Source organism: Oncorhynchus keta, chromosome 19 (genome assembly GCF_023373465.1).
Source record: "Oncorhynchus keta strain PuntledgeMale-10-30-2019 chromosome 19, Oket_V2, whole genome shotgun sequence".
Taxonomy (NCBI): Eukaryota; Metazoa; Chordata; class Actinopteri; order Salmoniformes; family Salmonidae; genus Oncorhynchus; species Oncorhynchus keta.
Genome location: NC_068439.1, coordinates 38,427,833 through 38,450,140, shown reverse-complemented (window position 1 = coordinate 38,450,140; position 22,308 = coordinate 38,427,833). Strand labels below are relative to the sequence as shown.

The 22,308-nt window shown below is 43.4% G+C and overlaps 2 protein-coding genes and 1 long non-coding RNA gene across 5 annotated transcripts in view; all 3 read right to left on the bottom strand.

The window, feature by feature from the left end:
• LOC118398243 (E3 ubiquitin-protein ligase RNF19B-like) overlaps nucleotides 1-3,723 on the bottom strand; it is a 29,233-nt gene extending 25,510 nt beyond the window's left edge. Inside the window, exons 1-2 of one of the 2 annotated variants that reach the window (XM_035793399.2) lie at nucleotides 2,739-3,723; nucleotides 1,883-2,005 (exon numbers count right to left, since the gene is read on the bottom strand). The gene's annotated coding sequence lies outside the window, so the exon portion shown is untranslated. The remainder of the gene's footprint in view (nucleotides 1-1,882; nucleotides 2,006-2,738) is intronic. The other variant, XM_035793398.2, reaches the window with a different exon arrangement.
• Nucleotides 3,724-4,322: 599 nt separating this feature from the next.
• Nucleotides 4,323-10,763, bottom strand: LOC118398242 (adenylate kinase 2, mitochondrial-like). Of its 2 annotated transcripts, none has more exons than XM_035793396.2 (7): nucleotides 10,594-10,763; nucleotides 7,761-7,886; nucleotides 7,463-7,573; nucleotides 7,072-7,166; nucleotides 6,651-6,723; nucleotides 5,693-5,965; nucleotides 4,323-4,505 (listed from the first exon to the last, which is right to left on the bottom strand). In XM_035793396.2, exons 1-6 carry the CDS (start codon nucleotides 10,690-10,692, stop codon nucleotides 5,735-5,737), a joined length of 735 nt encoding a protein of 244 aa, XP_035649289.1. In that variant the 5' UTR covers nucleotides 10,693-10,763; the 3' UTR covers nucleotides 4,323-4,505; nucleotides 5,693-5,734. The 2 variants fall into 2 exon arrangements, with proteins under 2 accessions (XP_035649289.1, XP_035649290.1); XM_035793397.2 differs by having other exon boundaries at nucleotides 5,761-5,965; nucleotides 10,594-10,762.
• Nucleotides 10,764-15,247: 4,484 nt separating this feature from the next.
• Nucleotides 15,248-22,136, bottom strand: LOC118398240 (uncharacterized). Its single transcript, XR_004828585.2, has 2 exons — nucleotides 21,918-22,136; nucleotides 15,248-15,491 (listed from the first exon to the last, which is right to left on the bottom strand). It is a non-coding gene; the product is annotated as an uncharacterized LOC118398240 (long non-coding RNA).
• Nucleotides 22,137-22,308: the final 172 nt, after the last annotated feature.

Here is a 22,308-nt window from a genome sequence, read left to right as displayed (position 1 = left end):
AAACCTGACTCAGTTACACCAGCTCAGTCAGGAGGAATGGGCCAAAATTCACCCAACTTATTGTGGGAAGCTTGTGGAAGGCTACACGAAACGTTTGACCCAAGTTAAACAATTTAAAGGCAATGCTACCAAATACTAATTTAGTGTATGTAAACTTCTGACCCAATGGGAATGTGATGAAATAAATAAAAGCTGAAATAAATCATTCTCTCTACTATTATTCTGACATTTCACATTCTTAAATTAAAGTGGCGATCCTAATTGACCTAAGACAGGGAATTTTTACTAGGATTAAATGTCAGGAATTATGAAAAACTGAGTTGAAATGTATTTGGCTAAGGTGTATGCAAACTTCCGACTTCAACTGTAGTTGTGGGGAAGTGAGTATTGCTTTTCTATTAGTTGTTGTGGGACAGATGATAACTAGAGCAAGCAGCTGGATATCATGCTTTCAGGGTTGCATGTCGTCACCTCTTTTCTAGCTCAATGGAATGATACACTACATGGCCAAAGGTAAGTGGCTGTCAAAAGTGCAGGGCTGTCAAGTTCTTCCACACCGATCTTGGCAAACCCTTTCTGTATGGACCTTGCTTTGTGCACGGGGGCATTGTCATGCTGAAACAGGAAAGGGCCATCCCCAAAATGTTGCCACAAAGTTGGAAGCACAGAATCGTCTAGAATGTCATTGTATGATGTAGCATTAATATTTCCCTTTACTGGAACAAAGGGGCCTAGCCCGAACCATGAAAAACAGTCCCAGACCATTATTCCTCCTCCACCAAACTGTACAGTTGGCACTATGCAGTTGGGCAGGTAGCGTTCTCCTGGCATTCGCCAAAAATCCAGATTTGTCCGTCGGATTGCCAGATGTTGAAGCGTGATTCGTCAATCCAGAGAACGCATTTCCACTGCTCCAAAGTCCAATGGTGGCGAGTTTTACACCACTCCAGCCGACGCTTGGCATTGAGCATGGTGATCTTAGGCTTGTGTGAGGATGTCCGGCCATGGAAACCCATTTCATGAAGCTCCTGACGAACAGTTATTGTGCTGACGTTGCTTCAAGAGGCAGTTTGGAACTCGGGAATGAGTGTTGCGACCGAAAGAGATTTTTACGCACTACGTGCTTCAGCACTCGGCGGTCTCGTTCTGTGAGCTTGTGTGGTCTACCTCTTCACAGGTGAGACATTTTTGTTCCTAGACGTTTCCACTTCACAATAACAGCACAAACTGTTGACCGGGGCGGCTCTAGCAGGGCTGAAATTCTACAAACTGACTTGTTGGAAAGGTGGCATCCTATGATGGTGCCACCTTAAAAGTCACTGAGCTCTTCAGTAGGCCATTCCACTGCCAATGTTTGTCTATGGAGATTGCATGGCTGTGTGCTCAGTTTGATACACCTGTCAGCAATGGGTGTGGCTGAAATAGCCAAATCCACTCATTTGAAGGAGTGTCAACATACTTCTGTATATATAATGTATTAATATCCTGTCCTCAATAATGCTTTTGGGACAAACAAGGGAGTGGTGGTACCAGGAATGAATGAGTGAAAGATTGAGGGGGTGAGAGAGGACAAAATTGAGAATGAGAGGGCATATGACACAACTGGCACTTTGAAATAGAGATGTCAAAAAATGTTCAGAGGAGCTAAGCATTAGTTCACCTGACACTACTGTACAAACATGCATGTAGACTGAACAAAAATATAAATGCAACGATTTTAGTGAGTTAGTGATCATATAAGGAAATCAGTCAATTGAAATAAATTCATTAGGCTCTAATCTATGGATTGCACATGGCTTGGCATAGTCCCACCCAATGGGGAGCCAAGCCCAGCCAATCAGAATGAGTTTTTCCCCACAAAGGTTTTTTTTTTTTAACATACAGAAACACTGGGTGGCTGGTCTCAGACAATCCCGCAGGTGTAGAAGCCGTATGTGGTGGTCCTGGGCTGGTCTGCGCACGTGGTCTGCATTTGTGAGGACGGTTGGACGTATTGCCAAATTCTCTAAAACAACATTGGAGGTGGCATATGTTAGAGAAATTATCGTTCAATTCTCTGGCAACAGCTCTCTGCTGGACAGTCCTGCAGTCAGCATGTCAATTGCGCACTCTCCCAAAACCCGAGACATCTCTGCAATTGTGTTGTGTGAGAAAACTGCACATTTTAGAGTGGCCTGTTATTGTCCCCAGCACAAGGTGCACCTGTGTAATGATCATGCTTTTTAATAAGCTTCTTGAAATGCCACACCGGTCAGTGGATGGATTATCTTGGCAAAGGAGAAATGCTCACTAACACAGCTGTAAACAAATTTGTGCACATTTTAGAGAAATGCGCTTTTTGTGCACATGGAATATTTCTGTGATCTTAAATTTAATCTCATGAAACATAGGGCCAACACTTTACATGTAGCGTTTCGATTTTTGTTCAGTGGACATAAACAAACCCAAACCTTAGTATGTATAGTACACTATCACCAGCCATGACTCACTGTGTAATTGTTTATTACTCAAGAATGAGGAGCAGTCAGAACATGCACAACAATATGGGATATATACAATTGGCTGTTCATAAAAACTGACCATGTAACGGACAGTAACACTTCGAGTTAAAATGTGTTACTTCCCATAATGTAGCCTACCAGGTAAGCAATAGAGCGACATTCAAAGCCACAAAAATTCGTAATATCTTTAACATGTTGCAATTCCTGTCAAGGCTCAATAAGGCAGACTAGTTTTACCTGAAGGGTTGGTACGAGACAGTTTTCTGGGATCCGCTGTGAATGTTCATTCGTCAATGGCGATGGGCTGTGATCGCTTGCTTTGGGAGTGTTGAAATATTCGTTGTCTAGGCTATTTCATCTCAACCTCCTATACGGGGCCTGACACACTGTTCCTAAAATATCAAATGGAGTATGTATAGATTATGAAATGCAGCTCGCGCCCTGTCCCGTTTTATGAGAGCAACAGAAGAATCTCCGCAGCCTCCTTTGCCTTCTCATGGAGGAAAGCCCCAGTCCGTGACGCCACAAACCGAGAACAAGGAAACCCCACCCGTCTGTGGTGTTGTCACCATCGAACGCTCAAACTGTACAGTGCTTGGAAATAAACCAGGGAAACGTCAATATTTGGGGTTCTGTGTAATGACATCGCCTGGAACTTGCTGACCATTATTTGTGTAGATTTCCCAGAAATAATTTGAAATCAAAATCACAAGACATTTCTTAGCGCAGTCGATTAGTTATGGGAAATGTAGCCTACTGAATTTTCTCCAACTTTCCAGATATGATTGAGTGCTAGCGCAATGTACTTGGATGCAGTTCCTCAAATGAACTCTTTCAGTGTCTATAATACTTCGAGGTTTTCCTGACCAGGTAACCTGATGGGGAAAAACTTCCAGCCCTAGTACACAACTAACATCAAGGCGGTGTCCCGTTCCTGTAGGTTCATGCTCTACAACATCCGCAGAGTACGACCCTGCCTCACACAGGAAGCGGCGCAGGTCCTAATCCAGGCACTTGTCATCTCCCGTCTTGATTACTGCAACTCGCTGTTGGCTGGGCTCCCTGCCTGTGCCATTAAACCCCTACAACTCATCCAGAACGCCGCAGCCCGTCTGGTGTTCAACCTTCCCAAGTTCTCTCACGTCACCCCGCTCCTCCGCTCTCTCCACTGGCTTCCAGTTGAAGCTCGCATCCGCTACAAGACCATGGTGCTTGCCTAGGAGCTGTGAGGGGAACGGCACCTCAGTACCTCCAGGCTCTGATCAGGCCCTACACCCAAACAAGGGCACTGCGTTCATCCACCTCTGGCCTGCTCGCCTCCCCACCACTGAGGAAGTACAGTTCCCGCTCAGCCCAGTCAAAACTGTTCGCTGCTCTGGCCCCCCAATGGTGGAACAAACTCCCTCACGACGCCAGGACAGCGGAGTCAATCACCACCTTCCGGAGACACCTGAAACCCCACCTCTTCATGGAATACCTAGGATAGGGTAAGTAATTCTCCCCCCCAAAAAAAGATTTAGATGCAAGTGGCTGTTCCACTGGATGTCATAAGGTGTATGCACCAATTTGTAAGTCGCTCTGGATAAGAGCGTCTGCTAAATGACTTAAATGTATGTAAATGTACACCTTTGCCAAGTATGAATGTTAACCAAATCACTATGCAGGCTAATGCAAACTGTATTATGTTCCATAAAGACATCCACCCAGCCATGTACAATATGCAACATAAACCATGATATTGAGGTAATTGCAGTTGAGTTATATTAGTAGCAAGTAAGGCAATATTATATTAGTTATACAACACAAAGGGAGGCTACAAAATTATGGCATGATTGTAGAAAAGCATCTTTTTATTAGAAGGGAAACAGTCACTCCCAAGATGGCTTCACTAATTACTGGTAGATTGCACTGCATTATGCTCACTCATCCTCCAGAAACATCTCAAAATTAAGTGCTACAGTACAACATTTCCTCCGCTTGCTTCCATTGCCAGGATTCAAACAGCTGGGGGAAAAAAAGAAAAAGGGGTGAATTTAAACATGAGACAATTGCAAATTCTAACAAAATACTGAGTTGAGTCATTCAAAGCAGCAAGAAGCAGAACATGTACAGACAAGTTTCTCCACTGGACATAGAAAGGCCCTTGTATGTGTTCAATTTAACAATCCTGTCCATCGAGTGCAATTAACTACCATAAAGAGTCAGCCGTCAGGCTTTACATGAGTTTTAATTAACACGGCACCACAACGTGACTTAGCAGCACATTAACAATCATTTGCCCGTATCAAACTTGACGACAGAAACTAAAAGCAGAATTCAATAGTCATTGTTTTGATATTTAACATTATCTAGTCAAGCTAGGAAAATTCACACAGCAAGCCTACTGAACAACATAGCTTTACACAATGCAACTGCCATTGTTCTGACTACCATGAGAACATCATGCATTCACATTCAAAGGTGATAAGTCACAATCTGCATGCAGACGTTTCATCCAAATGCAGAGATCACAGTTGACTACAGAGAGGGAGAAGGGACAAAAATAATATAATAATAATAATATCTAGAAAGGAAAGGACAAATTAGTCAACAGGTAGCCTATTTATAGAACGGGATGGAAATCATATCAATAGGAACATAAAAATAATGTTGTTAACGAGAACTAAATATACATCGGTATGACAGGTACTTTTTGTTTGTGGCTATGCTCTAGAAAAAAAAGGCATGCTTTGTTTCACTAACCAAAGAACATCAATGCATACCAAGTGTCAAAGTACAAGAGTCAAGTAGATAATTCATTTCTGAGCAGACTGACATTCCATGATCTATCCCAGTCATTCATTTCTCAAACTAATGAGGACACATCACATTAAGATGTATTACATTAACTGTAATGCATTCTTAATCACGTCCATATTCCCTACAGCTTGCTCAATTTAATCCAAGTACAAGGACCATCACAATGAAGCTACACTTCCACCAATATGTATACCTGACCCAAGGGGGACGTTACACTTATCTTATACACACAATTATAAAATCAGCTATTCTCTGTAGTTTCCGGGGAAAGTCCCAGTAGAGGAGCGCATTCAAATACATGTACACCCCACCAGAAAGTAGAGCCGTAGAGAACGGAGCACAGACTAGTCCCGAGGAGGAGAGTTGGAAAGCTAGACGAAAGGAGCACGGACCAGAGTCCTGAGAGTGAAGAAGCGACTGAAGTGGAAGGGAGCTTAGACGAAGAGCACCAGGTCTTTACAGGGGGCGGCTGTGGCAGAGGAGAAGGCGGCGAGGATGGAGGCAAAGACGACGTCGGGGGACTGGGCGGCGTCGACGGCCTTGTGCAGGCCGCGGGCGCTGTAGTACTTGACTAAGGGCACCGTCTGCCTGTGGTAGGCCTCCAGCCGCGAGCGCAGCGTCGACGCGTTGTCGTCGCTGCGGCGCATCAGCGGCTGCCCTGTCACCTGATGGGGGACAGAGAGAGAAGACATTAGGGTTCATATGACTGAAAAGCGCCATATTGGTTTCTCTCGTTATTTATTTCTCTTCCTCCCTACATTTTCAGTGTTCACAGATCTATACGAATTTGATAGGTTTAAGAAATATGGTGAGGGCTCCCTCTAGCCCTCCAGATGGTCAAGTGCATCTACCATATTAATTAACTCCTATCCAGTCCTTTCGGATCTATGATGAACACAGAAGGGCTTGTGAAGGCCTTGAGCGGTGTCAAATAGATTTCCAAGCCAGTAGCACCGATCTACATCTCTGGGTACCACACTACAATCCTTTTGATTTGTGTGTTGAAAGCCATTTCTGTGCATCTGTAACAAGAGCTCAAAGCCACCTGCACGGAACAACTCCTAGCCAAGGGATTGTGTGTCACAACACTTGTGAAAGAGTCTTGATTTGCAAATGAGCCACTACATCCTTCATATGACAGACACACACTTCTATAAGAACACACTCGTTAAAAGTGAATATTTGCACTAACACTGAGCAGGCACACACTTTTTGAAGTGCAAATTGACCCAGAAAAAAAAACATTTGAAAACATGTGATTAGAGGATTATACAACCAGCTTCCTCTGGGCTCTACAATAGAAGTAGGGTTTCCAGACTCAGAAAGGGGGACGTTCGTCAAGGTACTTACGTCATCCTTCATGGGCTCTTTGGGTGGATTGAACTCCTCGTGGTAGGAGCGACCACTGGGCTGGTGAATCAGTCTGAGGGGGGAGAAAGTTATTGGGCCACATGGTTTAAAACCATTTCAACAACACTCCCGTCCTCCAAGCCCAACCACACTGCCATTGGCCCACTTCAACATTTTACGCCACATAATGGTCACACAAAGAACCCCTTTTGACATGCGAATGTAAACATTTGGAATTGACTATAGCCACATTATTTCCTCTGTATGAAGCCGTGTCTTTTGTTTGTTGTGGATTAAGGAGGCATTGCTCCATTTCATGACAATTTCGCCAACAAATGGTCTATAATAACTGGATCAAACCACAGGTCACCGCAGCACGTCTCCCCCCCCTCTTCTCCCACTATACAATATTTGGTCCTACCTGCCACAGATCCTGCGCACCAGTAGGGAGTCATCGACAGAGAACTCAATCACAGAGTCCAGCTTCTCGGTGCGCTTTTCCAGCAAGTCATCCAGCTAGGAGAGAGAGACTCATGAAACATGGGAGCAGGGAGGAAACAGGTTCATGGGAGCAGGGAGGAAACAGGTTCATATGCCCAGTGATGTAGTCGAGGGTAAACGCAGTTTACACATTTTGTGTTAACCCACCTTTTGCAGAAAAATGCATTGAAAGTGTCGGAAGCACTCCTTTTTTCACCGCGACCGGCAATCGGTTTAACCACTACACCACTGCATATGCTTGATTAACAACAAGACACTTTTGCTCTGGGAATTGACAGCAAAAATAGAGTCAGGCACCAACCAATCCTCACCATCTCTGCTTGTTTCACTGTGCGGGGGAATCCGTCCAATAGGAACCCCTTCTTACAGGGAGGCGTGTCCAGGTTCTTTTCTATGAGTTCTACCACCATCTCGTCACTGACCTATGAGTAAGTTGACAGTGATGAGCAGAGAGACAAAAAAGGCATGAGAACACACAATTGGGATAGAGGTCCAAGTAAACCAGTCTCAGATTACCACTAAGCTACAGAACCAGTGACACAAAACAGATTCATTCCTATTAAAAATGAGCAGAGACACGTTCAGAACTAACATATAAACACATCTTACCAGTTTCCCGGCATCCATGGTCTCCTTGAGCCTCTTGCCGAGCTCAGAGCCAGAGGCCACCATGGCCCTCAGCATGTCCCCCGTGGCCAGATGACACACACAGTACTGCTCTGCCAACCGAGGAGCCTGGGAGGGAGGGGGATTATTGGCATTAAGCCTAATGTTGCAAAGGCAACAAGGGTAGCATTTATGTAGCCATGTCTCATGTTTCAAAAGTGTAACTTGACAACTGAAGAGAAGTACAGCAATGCATTTCCATCCCCCAACATGTCAAACTAACACAACAGGCGGGAGTCCTTCAAGGCATTCAAGTCGTGCTGAATCTTAATAGTTGATAGCAACATCCCTCCAGCCTCCACCCATGACATGAGACTAATGTCTAGATGTATGTGGGGAGGGCATGGGACACTTCTGGAAAAACATAAACGTGGGTTGAATAATTAAATGCCATAGCACATGCAGTACAGTTGTTTCAAGGAGACTATCGTGTTGCCATTTTGTTTTTAAATTTCACAGTGATGTTCAAGTTGCGCCACAACTGAGAGCTAAAGACCAAACCCCCAAGGGAGTAAATACTTAAGAGCTTCCAAGCCAGACCACAAGTACAGTGCATTCAGAAAGTATTCATACCCCTCGACTTATTCCACATTTTGTTGTGTTACAGGCTGAATTCAAAATTGATTAATATATATTTTTAATCTCACCCATTTACACAAAATACCACATAATGACACAATGTTTTTAGAAATGTTAGAATTTATGGAACTGAAATATCTAAATGACATAAGTACTCATACCACCGAGTCAACACATGTTAGAATCCCCTTTGGCAGCAATTACAGCTGTGAGTCTTTCTGGTTAAGTCTAAGAGCTTTGCACACCTGGATTGTACAATATTTGCCCATTATGCTGATCAACATTCTTCAAGCTCTCAAGTTAGTTGTTGATCACTGCTAGACAACCATGGTCAAGTCTTGCCATAGACTTTCATGCAGATTTAAGACAAAACCGTAACTGAGCAACATTCACCGTCTTCTTGGTAAACAAATCCAGTGTATATTTGGCCTCATTTTAGAAAATGAAAATTCATATCCCAGTGTCTGCTAGAAAGCAGACAACCTGGTTTTCCCCGTGCTTAGCTCCATTTCGTTAAAAAAAATGTATCCTAATTGCTGCCAAAGGGGATTCTAACATGTGTTGACTCGGTGGTATGAGTACTTATGTCATTTAGATATTTCAGTTCCATCCTGAAAAACTCCAAGCCTTAATGATAACAAGCATAACCCATAATCTTAACATGATGCAGCCACCACTATGCTTGAAAGTATAGATACCGGTACTCTAATGTGTTGTATTTGACCCAAACGTAACACTGTCTATTCAGGAGTAAAAGTGAATTGTTTTGCCACATTTTTTACAGTATTACTTTCGAGCTTTGCTTTCAGAATATTTTTATTTTCACTGTCAATTACGTTAGTATTGTGGAGTAACTACAATGTCGATCCATCCTCAGTTTATCATAGCCATTAAACGCTAACTGTTTGCAAGTCACCATTGCCCTCATGGTGAAATCCCTGAGCGACTTCCTTCCCAGCAACTGAGATAGGAAGGACACCTGTATCTTTATAGTGACTGGGTGTATCCAAAGTGTTATTAGTATACTCAGTCTTTAAAAAAATATTTATTTATATTGTTACCCAGCTACCAATAGGTGCCCTTCTTTCCGATGCATTGGAAAACCTCCCTGGTCTTTGTGGTTGAATCTGTTTGAAATTCACTGCACAACCTTACAGTATGTGGGGGTACAGAGATGAGGTAGTCATTTTGAAAGCATGTTAAACACATTCCATGCAACTTAAGCACATTTTTACCCCTGAACTTATTTATGCTTGCCATAACAAAGGGGATGAATACTTAGAATCAAGACATCACAGCTTCTCAATTAATCAATTTTTTAAAGAATGACAAGTAAAATCATCCATAGGCCAGCCCCCAGTTGGGGGTCCCCCGTCATAAGGTTTTATGCGTAGGCCATTGACCCTGTAACAACCAAATAGGGGTATGAATACTTTCAGAAAGCACTGCGTGTCTGAACGCCCTACAGTACTTTAACCAGCCTGTGCAACCCAAAAAAATGGTAGTGTTTTATAAGGCAATGCTGTGCAGCTATCCAGCCACTACAGCAAAGGAAGTACAGACGTCCCCAACTTCGGTCCTGGGAAGCTGCAGGTGTGCCAGCTTTTGTTCCAGCCCAAACACATTTCAAACAAAACCCTGAAAAACCTATTGTTTTCCCGGACCAGAGACTCCCAGAAACTAAATAACAATTACACTGAGCTTATTGACAGGGAAGTAAATAGTCTAGACGTTCATTGAACCTGGTTAGATCAAATGAAAGTAGTTGGCTCTGGCCAGCTGGAGAGTATGATTAGCCTACAGTCACCTAATGGGACTTTGAAAGTCACAGTTCAAAGGGCCCTTCATACAATACATTGGCATGCGACTCCAGAGACGAGTACAACATTGACTGTGTGCCAGTGTTGCAAGTTCACAAATCAAACTGGTCAGCACCAGATAACGTTAGTTCGAAGGGAAATGGCTACATTCAACTTTACAAAGGCTCATAAGATTTTAGCTAGGCTAGCTAACTACAACTTGCATTATACTTCCTTATCCGTCTGATCTAGAAACCCAATTCATTACACGAAACTTGGGAAAGCTAGCCATCTATGCAAGCCCAACTCAGAATGAACTTCAGGACAAGGTGTATACAGTTAGGTGGCAGTGTCGGCCATGCGGTCTCCCATTCCTGCACTTCGCATAACTCACTAACCTGTGTTCCTTTCCCAGCACCAGGGGGTCCGAGAAGGATAGCCCGAATTCCCTTTTTTACGTCGGACACTGCATCGTTCAACTGCATGCTGGGGGCCATGTTCACTTTAACCGTCCTTGTGCCACTTTTGTTATCTGCCAACTCCGCCACGAAAGGAAGTGTCAGCGACTTATTTCTTGCTGTTTAGGATTAAAGTCCGCCCCTTATTAAAAAATACTTCCCTCTCACTGGTCATTAGATGGCTCAGTCAAGCGTCCTACACGCTGATTTGCTGAAATAGTAAGCACATTTCTTGTTACAACATCCGGGTTTTGCACATGCAATTACGGATGTTCTTTGGTGAGGGACCATAGAGATGTAAATTAACATTGTTATTAGTTAGACAAATCTCTATTATTAATATTAATGGTGTATTATTATTATTTATTAATTAAGTAATATTATTATTATGGTTTCATTTGTCGGGAATTATTACAACAAGTACTGCATGCTGTGTGTAGAGGTGGCAGAGGAGGCTCGGGGACTATTCTTAACCACTGCCAAGATGTGGTCGCTTTTCATTAGCCGTGGCATCACCCAGGTGGGCGCAAAATGTTCGCCAATGGAGGACCAGTACCTACGGAGAAGCAGGTCCTATGGAGGATCTGACCGTGGAAAAGCAGATGTGGTGCACTGACGAAGCGCTCCGTGTCTGTTTGTCAGACTATTTGTTTCTCTCTGGCTCTACCCCTTCTGAAGCTACAGTGCCTTTTCAATCTTTTCAACCTCAACTCCCAACCTTTCATTCGAATCCAAATTGAGACATTCAATCTCCATCAATCAATCTACATTTGTTGTTTGTTTGTTTAGATTTTATACGCTTTGAGATAGTTTTTTTGTAAAGAAAAGCGCCATAAATAAATAATAATAAGTATCAGTATTAACATTGTTATTTGTGTCTAAATATAGGCATTTGTTACATATACAGTTGAAGTCGGAAGTTTACATACGCCTTAGCCAAATACATTTCAACTCAGTTTTTCATAATTCCTGACATTTAATCCTAGTAAAAAATCCCTGTCTTAGGTCAATTAGGATCACCACTTTATTTTAAGAATGTGAAATGTCAGAATAATAGTAGAGAGAATGATTTATTTCAGCTTTTATTTATTTCGTCACATTCCCAGTGGGTCAGAAGTTTACATACACTAAATTAGTATTTGGTAGCATTGCCTTTAAATAGTTTAACTTGGGTTAAACGTTTTGGGTAGCCTTCCACATGCTTCCCACAATAAGTTGGGTGAATTTTGGCCCATTCCTCCTGACAGAGCTGGTGTAACTGAGTCAGGGTCACATGACTGTGTGGTCCCATGGTGTTTATACTTGCATACTATTGTTTGTACAGATGAATGTGGTACCTTCAGGCATTTGGAAATTACTCCCAAGGATGAACCAGACTTGTCGAGGTCTACAAAAAAGAAATTGAGGTCTTGGCTGATTTATTTTGATTTTCCCATGATGTCAAGCTAAGAGGCACTGGGTTTGAAGGTAGGCATTGGAATACATCTACAGGTACACCTCCAATTGACTGAAATGATGTCAATTAGCCTATCAGAAGCTTCTAAAGCCATAACATAATTTTCTGGAATATTCCAAGCTGTTTAAAGGCACAATCAACTTAGTGTATCTAAACTTCTGACCCACTGGAATTGAATTATAAGTGAAATAATCTGTCTGTAAACAATTGTGGATTTTTAAAAATTGTATTTTTAATTTCACCTTTATTTAACCAGGTAGGCTAGTTGAGAACAAGTTCTCATTTACAACTGCGATCTGGCCAAGATAAAGCATAGCAGTGTGAACAGACAACAATACAGAGTTACACATGGAGTAAACAATAAAGAAGTCAATAACACAGTAGAAAAAAAAGAATAAAAAATCTATATATATTGTGTGCAAAAGGCATGAAGAGGTAAGCGAATAATTACAATTTAGCAGATTAACACTGGAGTGATAAATGATCAGATGGTCATGTGCAGGTAGAGATACTGGTGTGCAAAAGAGCAGAAAAGTAAATAAATAAAAACAGTATGGGGATGAGGTAGGTAAATTGGGTGGGCTATTTACCGATGGACTATGTACAGCTGCTCAGAATGCAGATGTTCAAAGTTGGTGAGGGAGATAAAAGTCTCCCACTTCAACGATTTGTGACTTGTGTCATGCACAAAGTAGATGTCCTAACCGACTTGCCAAAACTATAGTTCGTTAACAAGAAATTTGTGGAGTGGTCGAAAACAAGTTTTAATGACTCCAACCTAAAACGTCCGACTTCAACTGTAAATGGTTGTTTTTGTAGGCAAAAAGGTTGTTCAAATAATAATTGACCAACTAACAAGGAAACCAACAAACGTCTATCAAAACCATAATCTTTCTCTAAATTAATATACATACTATTAATCAAACTAATCAGATACCTCATGTAGTTCAGCTACATGTCTATAAGAGAAAGAGCTGTGTGGATGTAAACGATGACCAACGACACGAATAGGCCTACCACTTAACACTTGATGGGGTGGCAGGTAGCCTAGTGGTCAAAACATGGTTAAAACTATCATTTTGATCTCGTGGTCTACGGATGGTCTCATTCCTCCATCACCACACCTCAGCTGTTTACCAAAAAATACCAAGATTTCCTCTATAAAATTATATTGACGGTATAATCCTGAGGGGGGCGCCAACCCGGAAGATCACGTCAGTGACTCAACCCACTCAAGTGACACACCTCTCTCAGGGACAACATGGAAGAGCACCAGTAAGCAAGTGACTCGCCATAATAAGGTTTGAGGCAGAGAATCCCAGTGGATAGAGGGGAACCGTCCAGGCAGAGGCTGCAATTGTGGTTCGTCATTCCAGTGCCTTTCCATTCACCTTCACACCCCTGGGCCAGACTACACTCAATTATAGGACCTGCTGAAGAGATGAATCTTCAATAAAGACTTAAAGTTCGAGACCGAATCTGCATCTCTCACATGGATAGGCAGACCATTCCAGAAAAATGGAGCTCTATAGGAGAAAGCCCTGCCTCCAGCTGTTTGCTTAGAAATTCTAGGGACAATAAGGAGGCCTGCGTCTTTGTGACGTGTAGGTATGTACGGCAGGACCAAATCGGAGAGATAGGTAGGAGAATGTCCATGTAAATCCTTGTAGGTTAGCAGTAAAATCTTGAAATCAGCCCTAGTTTAGTGCTTTATGTAGCCGGAAAGTAGAGCATTGCAGTGGTCTAATCTAGAAGTGACAAAAGCATAGATTAACTTTTCTGCATAATTTTTGGACAAAAAGTTAAAGATTTTTGCAATGTTACGTAGATGGAAAAAAGCTGTCCTTGAAATACTATTGCTATGTTTGTCAAAATAGAGATCAGGGTCCAGGGTAACACCAAGGTCCTTCAGTTTTATTTGACATGACTGTACAACCATCAAGATTAATTGTCAGATCCAACAGAATATCTTTTGTATTGACTTTATTTGACAACCTAATGTATTTCAAAACATGTTTACTAAGACAAATTACTTTTATCTGGGCACAGACATTAGTTCAACTTCAAGTTTTGATTTACATTTGGTTTAGTTGTTAACTGACCTTGAATTCAACATGAAAACAAATGCCACCATGTAATTGGATTTAGGTTCAAAGTTGAGTGAAAAAAGGACGTTGATTCAATGTTATCACATAGATTTTTGGGGTTGAAATTACATGGAAACCATGTTGATTCAACCCGTTTTTGTCCAATGGGTTACATTTTGGCGAAATCCTGCACGGAGCCTTTTCGGTGCAGTGCCACTTTAAGAGCTCATCAGCAGGCAGGAAGTGTGAAATAAAGATGACTCTTCCGGTGTTGTACCGAACAGCTCCACCCTGCCAAGTCTTGCCAACTCAATTCTTCATTGCTGTGACTTGAGATTTCTGATCACGTTAGGCTACGTTTAATTTTTTTTAATGTCGGTTTGATTGCGGGGTGCACTAGTAATGTCTGCAGTTTTCGGTTTGGCTATTTGTTTATAAATAAATCTCTTTGCCAAAATTCGTCATCTCACCAATGTCTTATTAGACTAGCAGTTCTGAAATGTTTATTGCCTGCCGACATTTTACTCCCACTAATATAAACACACATATATTAATTTCGGTTGCCTATCCTGACGTAAAGTTTGTTCTATAGAAAAGTATCGATTGAACATTTAGTCCACTTTTTCTGGAAAGTTTTCCAGGTGATACCGTCGCCTGGAACTCAAGCCTAACCTAGTCCTGACAGGCAGCGCATACTTAATCCTCCAATGATGGGATAGTTTTCATACAGGACTGGTGGAGCCTTCTTGGGCAGCGGTCACAACCAGTTTTCAGTTTTCACCAACAAAACGATGTTTAACTTAAGATTTTAATTCGCAAGTATACAACGACACAGCTATAATATAATTTGACAGTTCTGTTTTTGCCTTTTAGTCAGTATACTTTTAGTAGGTACATTACTTACACTCTCATACTTACTTTCAAGGCATAGACCCCACAAGAAGTAACATCTTGTCGGCATGGGTGAGGAAGTTGTACCACATGCTCATCTGGAGATATTACACCCCTTCTCTCTCAGAAATCATCTAAACACATATGTTCATAAAAGTACAGCATTTTAAAACACTTTATTGATTACAATATAGAGATTAATAACAGGGGAATCTGAGAATGCAGGGATTCCAGCAGGGTGTGAGTTGAAGTAGTCAATTCTGGAGTTGACAAGGGCTGGAATGTAAATGTGATCATCTCGGATTATCTAACATCTGTGAACGGGCAGGCATTCCCTCTGATGAAGAGCATCTCCGTCTTGTTGATTATGTGCTGTCATCCACGTGGAAATGTCACCTGCATATCTGATGTAGGAAAAGAGATAAGAGAAGTTGAGTTTCCTGTGAATATATATATGTACTGTACACGTGTGTATGTATGTTTATTTTAATTTCTATGATTATTATCATTATTGTGTTTTGTGGTTGAGGGGTGGGGGGAGGTTGATGGGGATGGTGGTGCTGGGGGTGTCCTATTGAGGGCGAAGGGACCTATTGGGGAGGGAATTCTTCATGGAGGCACATTCAGTCATAGTTTTGCTTATATTATGATACATTAAAAAACATATATTTTCTATTATAACAGTTTACTGTGATTATGGGATATGCACTCATGTTGACTTATGAATTTGAACTTTCTTTTTTGCCAAGAGTACACATTTTTTATTTTATTATTTTATTATTACTACTGTACCTACATTTTTAAAAACTAAAACTGAAAAAGTGTTTTAAAAAATGTAGAAAAAGCCTTTAGAGGGAAAAGCACGGTGGGATGGGGGATTGAGGGATGGGTATTCTGAAGTGTGCCAGGCCTTGCAGTCCCAAGATAGAAGGAAGGGAGAATTTCGGCAGGCAAGAAAATAGCAAGCAAGTGGCAAGAGTGATTGAGGGGACAAATTGATTTTGAGGAAAGTGGGGAAAGAAATAAGCTGTGTTCTGATACCCTGCATCAGTTCACCTCATGCATTTAAAAGCATTGGATTGGTGCAAGCATAATGGTGAGACATTCCACCACAGCACAAGACCACTGAATGACCCCAGGCCAAGTGTTTTCTTTCCTAACCCCCTGTATTATTAGAATATTGTGAATACCTTTTCAAAGTGGACAGGAATTTGCTGGCTTCTTGCCTTCCTTGAGTTTGTGATCAACTACACTGGCAAGAAAAAGTATGTGAACACTTTGACATTTCCTGTATTTCTGCATAAATTGGTCGTAAAATTTGATCGGATCTGTTTAAACTAATAACACACAACAAATTATAAGTTTTCATGTCTTTATTGAACACATTACGTAAACATTCACACTGCAGGGTGGAAAAAGTATGTGAACCCTTGGATTTAATAACTGGTTGACCCTCCTTTGGCAGCCATAACCTCAACCAAATGTTTTCTGTAGTTGCGGATCAGACCTGCACAACGGTCAGGAAGAATTTTGGACCATCCCTCTTTACAAAACTGTTTCAGTTCAGCAATATTGTTGGGATGTCTGGTGTGAACCGTTCTCTTGAGGTCCTGCCACAGCATCTCAATCGGGTTGAGGTCAGGACTGACTGGGCCACACCAGAAGGCACATTTTCCTCTGAAGCCATTCTGTTGTTTATTTACTTCTGCGTTTTGGGTCGTTGTCCTGTTGCATCACCCAACTTCTGTTGAGCTTCAATTGGTGGACAGATTGGCCGAACATTCTCCTGCAAAATGTCTGATAGCAAGCTGTCCAGGTCCCGAGGCAGCAAAGCAGCTGCAGCAAAGTAGCCCCTAACCATTGGGATGTTTTTTTTTATGTTGGTGTGCTTTGCCTTTTTTTCTCCACACATAGTGTTGTGTGTTCTTTGCAAACAACTCAACTGTAGTTTCATCTGTCCAGAGTATTTTGCCAGTAGCGCTGTGGAACATCCAGGTGCACTTTTGAAAACTTCAGACGTGCAGCAATGTTTTTTTTGGACAGCAGTGGCTTTTTCCGTGGTGTCCTCCCACCAACACCATTCTTGTTTAGTGTTTTATGTACCGTAGACTCGTCAACAGAGATGTTAGCATGTTCCAGAGATTTCTGTAAGTCTTTAGCTGACACTCTAGGACTCTTCATTACCGCATTGAGCATAATGCGCTGTGCTCTTGCAGTCATCTTTCCCATATGGTCACTCCTAGGGAGAGTAGCAACAGTGCTGAACTTTCTCCATTTGTCTTACCGTGGACGGATGAACATCAAGGCTTTTAGAGATACGTTTGTAACCATTTCCAGCTTTATGCAAGTCAAAAAAAATGTATTGGTCTTCTGAGATCTCTTTTGTTCGAGGCATGGTTCACATCAGGCAAGGCTTCTTGTGAATAGCGAGCTCAAATTTTGTGAGTGGTTTTTTTATAGGGCTAGACAGCTCTAACCAACATCTCCAATCTTGTCTCATTGATTGGACTCCAGGTTAGCTGACCCTTGACTCCAATTAGCTTTTGGAGAAGTCATTAGCCTTGGGGTTCACCTACTTTTTCTAACCTATACTGTGAATGTTTAAATTATGTATTCAATATAGACAAGAAAAATACAATTTGTGTGTTAAAAGTTCAGCACACTGTGTTTAATTATTTATTTTAACCTTTTTGTAACTACACAAGTCAGTTAAGAACAAATTCTTATTTTCAATGATGGCCTAGGAACAGTGGCTCAACTGCCCGTTCAGGGGCAGAACAACAGATTTGTACTTTGTCAGCTCAGGGGTTTGAACTTGCAACCTTCTGGTTATTGCCTACTTCAGCAGTACTGTATCATTTTAATCATTTTAGTCAATAAGATTCTTGCTACGTAAGCTTAACTTTCTGAACATTCGAGACGTGTAGTCCACTTGTCATTCCAATCTCCTTGCATTAGCGTAGCCTCTTCTGTAGCCTGTCAACTATGTGTCTGTCTATCCCTGTTATCTCCTCTCTGCACAGACCATACAAACGCTCCACACCGCGTGGCCGCGGCCACCCTAATCTGGTGGTCCCAGCGCGCACGACCCACGTGGAGTTCCAGGTCTCCGGTAGCCTCTGGAACTGCCGATCTGCGGCCAACAAGGCAGAGTTCATCTCAGCCTATGCCTCCCTCCAGTCCCTCGACTTCTTGGCACTGACGGAAACATGGATCACCACAGATAACACTGCTACTCCTACTGCTCTCTCTTCGTCCGCCCACGTGTTCTCGCACACCCCGAGAGCTTCTGGTCAGCGGGGTGGTGGCACCGGGATCCTCATCTCTCCCAAGTGGTAATTCTCTCTTTCTCCCCTTACCCATCTGTCTATCGCCTCCTTTGAATTTCATGCTGTCACAGTTACCCGCCCTTTCAAGCTTAACATCCTTATCATTTATCGCCCTCCAGGTCCCCTCGGAGAGTTCATCAATGAGCTTGATGTCTTGATAAGCTCCTTTCCTGAGGACGGCTCACCTCTCACAGTTCTGGGCAACTTTAACCTCCCCACGTCTACCTTTGACTCATTCCTCTCTGCCTCCTTCTTTCCACTCCTTTCCTCTTTTGACCTCACCCTCTCACCTTCCCCCCCTACTCACAAGGCAGGCAATACGCTCGACCTCATCTTTACTAGATGCTGTTCTTCCACTAACCTCATTGCAACTCCTCCAAGTCTCCGACCACTACCTTGTATCCTTTTCCCTCTCGCTCTCATCCAACACTTCCCACACTGCCCCTACTATGGTATCGCGCCGTCCCAACCTTCGCTCTCTCTCCCCCGCTACGCTCTCCTCTTCCATCCTATCATCTCTTCCCTCTGCTCAAACCTTCTCCAACCTATCTCCTGATTCTGCCTCCTCAACCCTCCTCTCCTCCCTTTCTGCATCCTTTGACTCTCTATGTCCCCTATCTTCCAGGCCGGCTCGGTCCTCCCTTCCCCGCTCCGTGGCTCGATCATTGCGAGCTCACAGAACAGGGCTCCGGGCAGCCGAGCGGAAATGGAGGGAAACTTCCCTGCGGACCTGGCATCCTTTCGCACCCTCCTCTCTACATTTTCCTCCTCTGTCTCTGCTGCTAAAGCCACTTTCTACCACTCTAAATTCCAAGCATCTGCCTCTAACCCTAGGAAGCTCTTTGCCACCTTCTCCTCCCTCCTGAATCCTCCTCCCCTCCCCCTCCTCCCTCTCTGCAGATGACTTCGTCAACCATTTTGAAAAGAAGGTCGACGACATCCGATCCTCGTTTGCTAAGTCAAACGACACTGCTGGTTCTGCTCACACTGCCCTACCCGGTGCTCTGACCTCTTTCTCCCCTCTCTCTCCAGATGAAATCTCGCGTCTTGTGACGGCCGGCCGCCCAACAACCTGCCCGCTCGACCCTATCCCCTCCTCTCTTCTCCAGACCATTTCCGGAGACCTTCTCCCTTACCTCACCTCGCTCATCAACTCATCCCTGACCGCTGGCTACGTCCCTTCCGTCTTCAAGAGAGCGAGAGTTGCACCCCTTCTGAAAAAACCTTCGATCCCTCCGATGTCAACAACTACAGACCAGTATCCCTTCTTTCTTTTCTCTCCAAAACTCTTGAACGTGCCGTCCTTGGCCAGCTCTCCCGCTATCTCTCTCAGAATGACCTTCTTGATCCAAATCAGTCAGGTTTCAAGACTAGTCATTCAACTGAGACTGCTCTTCTCTGTATCACGGAGGCGCTCCGCACTGCTAAAGCTAACTCTCTCTCCTCTGCTCTCATCCTTCTAGACCTATCGGCTGCCTTCGATACTGTGAACCATCAGATCCTCCTCTCCACCCTCTCCGAGTTGGGCATCTCCGGCGCGGCCCACGCTTGGATTGCGTCCTACCTGACAGGTCGCTCCTACCAGGTGGCGTGGCGAGAATCTGTCTCCTCACCACGCGCTCTCACCACTGGTGTCCCCCAAGGCTCTGTTCTAGGCCCTCTCCTATTCTCGCTATACACCAAGTCACTTGGCTCTGTCATAACCTCACATGGTCTCTCCTATCATTGCTATGCAGACGACACACAATTAATCTTCTCCTTTCCTCCTTCTGATGACCAGGTGGTGAATCGCATCTCTGCATGTCTGGACAGACATATCAGTGTGGATGACGGATCACCACCTCAAGCTGAACCTCGGCAAGACGGAGCTGCTCTTCCTCCCGGGGAAGGACTGCCCGTTCCATGATCTCGCCATCACGGTTGACAACTCCATTGTGTCCTCCTCCCAGAGCGCTAAGAACCTTGGCGTGATCCTGGACAACACCCTGTCGTTCTCAACTAACATCAAGGTGGTAGCCCGTTCCTGTAGGTTCATGCTCTACAACATCCGCAGAGTACGACCCTGCCTCACACAGGAAGCGGCGCAGGTCCTAATCCAGGCACTTGTCATCTCCCGTCTGGATTACTGCAACTGTTAGCTGGGCTCCTGCCTGTGCCATTAAACCCCTTCATCCAGAACGCCGCAGCCCGTCTGGTGTTCAACCTTCCCAAGTTCTCTCACGTCACCCCGCTCCTCCGCTCTCTCCACTGGCTTCCAGTTGAAGCTTGCATCCGCTACAAGACCATGGTGCTTGCCTACGGAGCTGTGAGGGGAACGGCACCTCAGTACCTCCAGGCTCTGATCAGTCCCTACACCCAAACAAGGGCACTGATCCACCTCTGGCCTGCTCGCCTCCCTACCACTGAGGAAGTACAGTTCCCGCTCAGCCCAGTCAAAACTGTTCGCTGCTCTGGCTCCCCAATGGTGGAACACACTCCCTCACGACGCCAGGACAGCGGAGTCAATCACCACCTTCCGGAGACACCTGAAACCCCACCTCTTTAAGGAATACCTAGGATAGGATAAAGCAACCCCCTTAAAAGATGTAGATGCACTATTGTAAAGTGGCTGTTCCACTGGATGTCATAAGGTGAATGCACCAATTTGTAAGTCGCTCTGGATAAGAGCGTCTGCTAAATGACTTAAATGTAATGTAAATGTTATTAGTCCAACAATCTAACCACTAGGCTAACCTGTCAATTGCTGTGACTTAGATGTCTTACCAATTTATGCAGAAATAAAGGTAATTCCAAAGGGTTCCCATACTTTTTCTTGCCACTGTATATAGGCTACTGTATCAATCAATGTTTCTTTCATGTCATCACACAGCATATGAGTCATTCATAATTTGAAATGTAATCAAGCTTTTTAGTTTTAAAATAAAATAAAGCTAGCCTTGAATAATTAGCTTCAACAATATATAAGCCTTCCATTTTGGAAATTGCATTCTGATACGCTTATAATGTACTTAGTGTTTACATTGTTCCAAAAGGACAGAAAATAATATTGTAATCTGTACAGCACCAGTTTGGTACACTTAATATCCAAGCAGTGATGGCTCCTTACCTTGTTTTTATTGATCTCCAGTATTTTCTACAACTAGTCAAATGTATTCCTCACATCTGAATTCCCCTTTACCTCAAGAGCGACCAGTAAACATTCCCGTTTCAAGTTAATTTGTCACATCCTGCACCCCCGCGGCAACCTGGGCATTTGTCTCTATGTGGAGACAGACGAGGGTGAGCCTCATAGAGTTAATACTATGGTCAGGGACAGGAAATGCTCTGCGGATGGGGAGGTTATTTCCCACAGAATGGATTTCTAGATTATTATGCCTTTGAATAAAGAGGCAAGTTAATTCAGAATACGACACCAGTGCCTGCACAGTAACAATGTAATGTCATAGTATTTGTAATTGTTTAGTAAATACATAGAAATGGAGATATGTTGTTTTGGTTTACCTCACGATTATATCCCACATACACGCGCACACACACTGTTTTCTCTCCATCAGACCGGTCCTTGTCAGCTGGGTGGGTAGGATCGGTGGGTCGAAGGGGCCCCCTCTCCAAACAGCCCTTCATGTTGATCTTCTTCAGGGCCAGCCAGTCAGCCACAACGTGCTCTAAAACCCAACCCCCGCAAGAGGAAGCCCAAATATGACCTGCCCCTGCCCAGTACACATGGCGAGGTCCTACAAGGTCAGAGGACAACACTGGTTTTAGGTCTTGTTGTGAAGCTTGTTTAATGCAACATTTAAAGGCATAGTTAATCCAAATGACTAAAATAATTAAGTTGCATTTACATTTAATTGTGTCTTTATTGTAAATCTAATGCATCCAAAGTGTGCTT

Excerpts from the sequence above, each read along its gene's own strand:
- LOC118398242 (XM_035793396.2), bottom strand. The coding sequence starts at position 10,692 with ATGGCCCCCAGCATGCAGTTGAACGATGCAGTGTCCGACGTAAAAAAG. Across the intron at positions 7,574-7,760 it reads CCATGGATGCCGGGAAACTG|GTCAGTGACGAGATGGTGGT; the intron begins GTAAGATGTGTT and ends ACTTACTCATAG. Across the intron at positions 7,167-7,462 it reads CAGTGAAACAAGCAGAGATG|CTGGATGACTTGCTGGAAAA; the intron begins GTGAGGATTGGT and ends TCTCTCTCCTAG.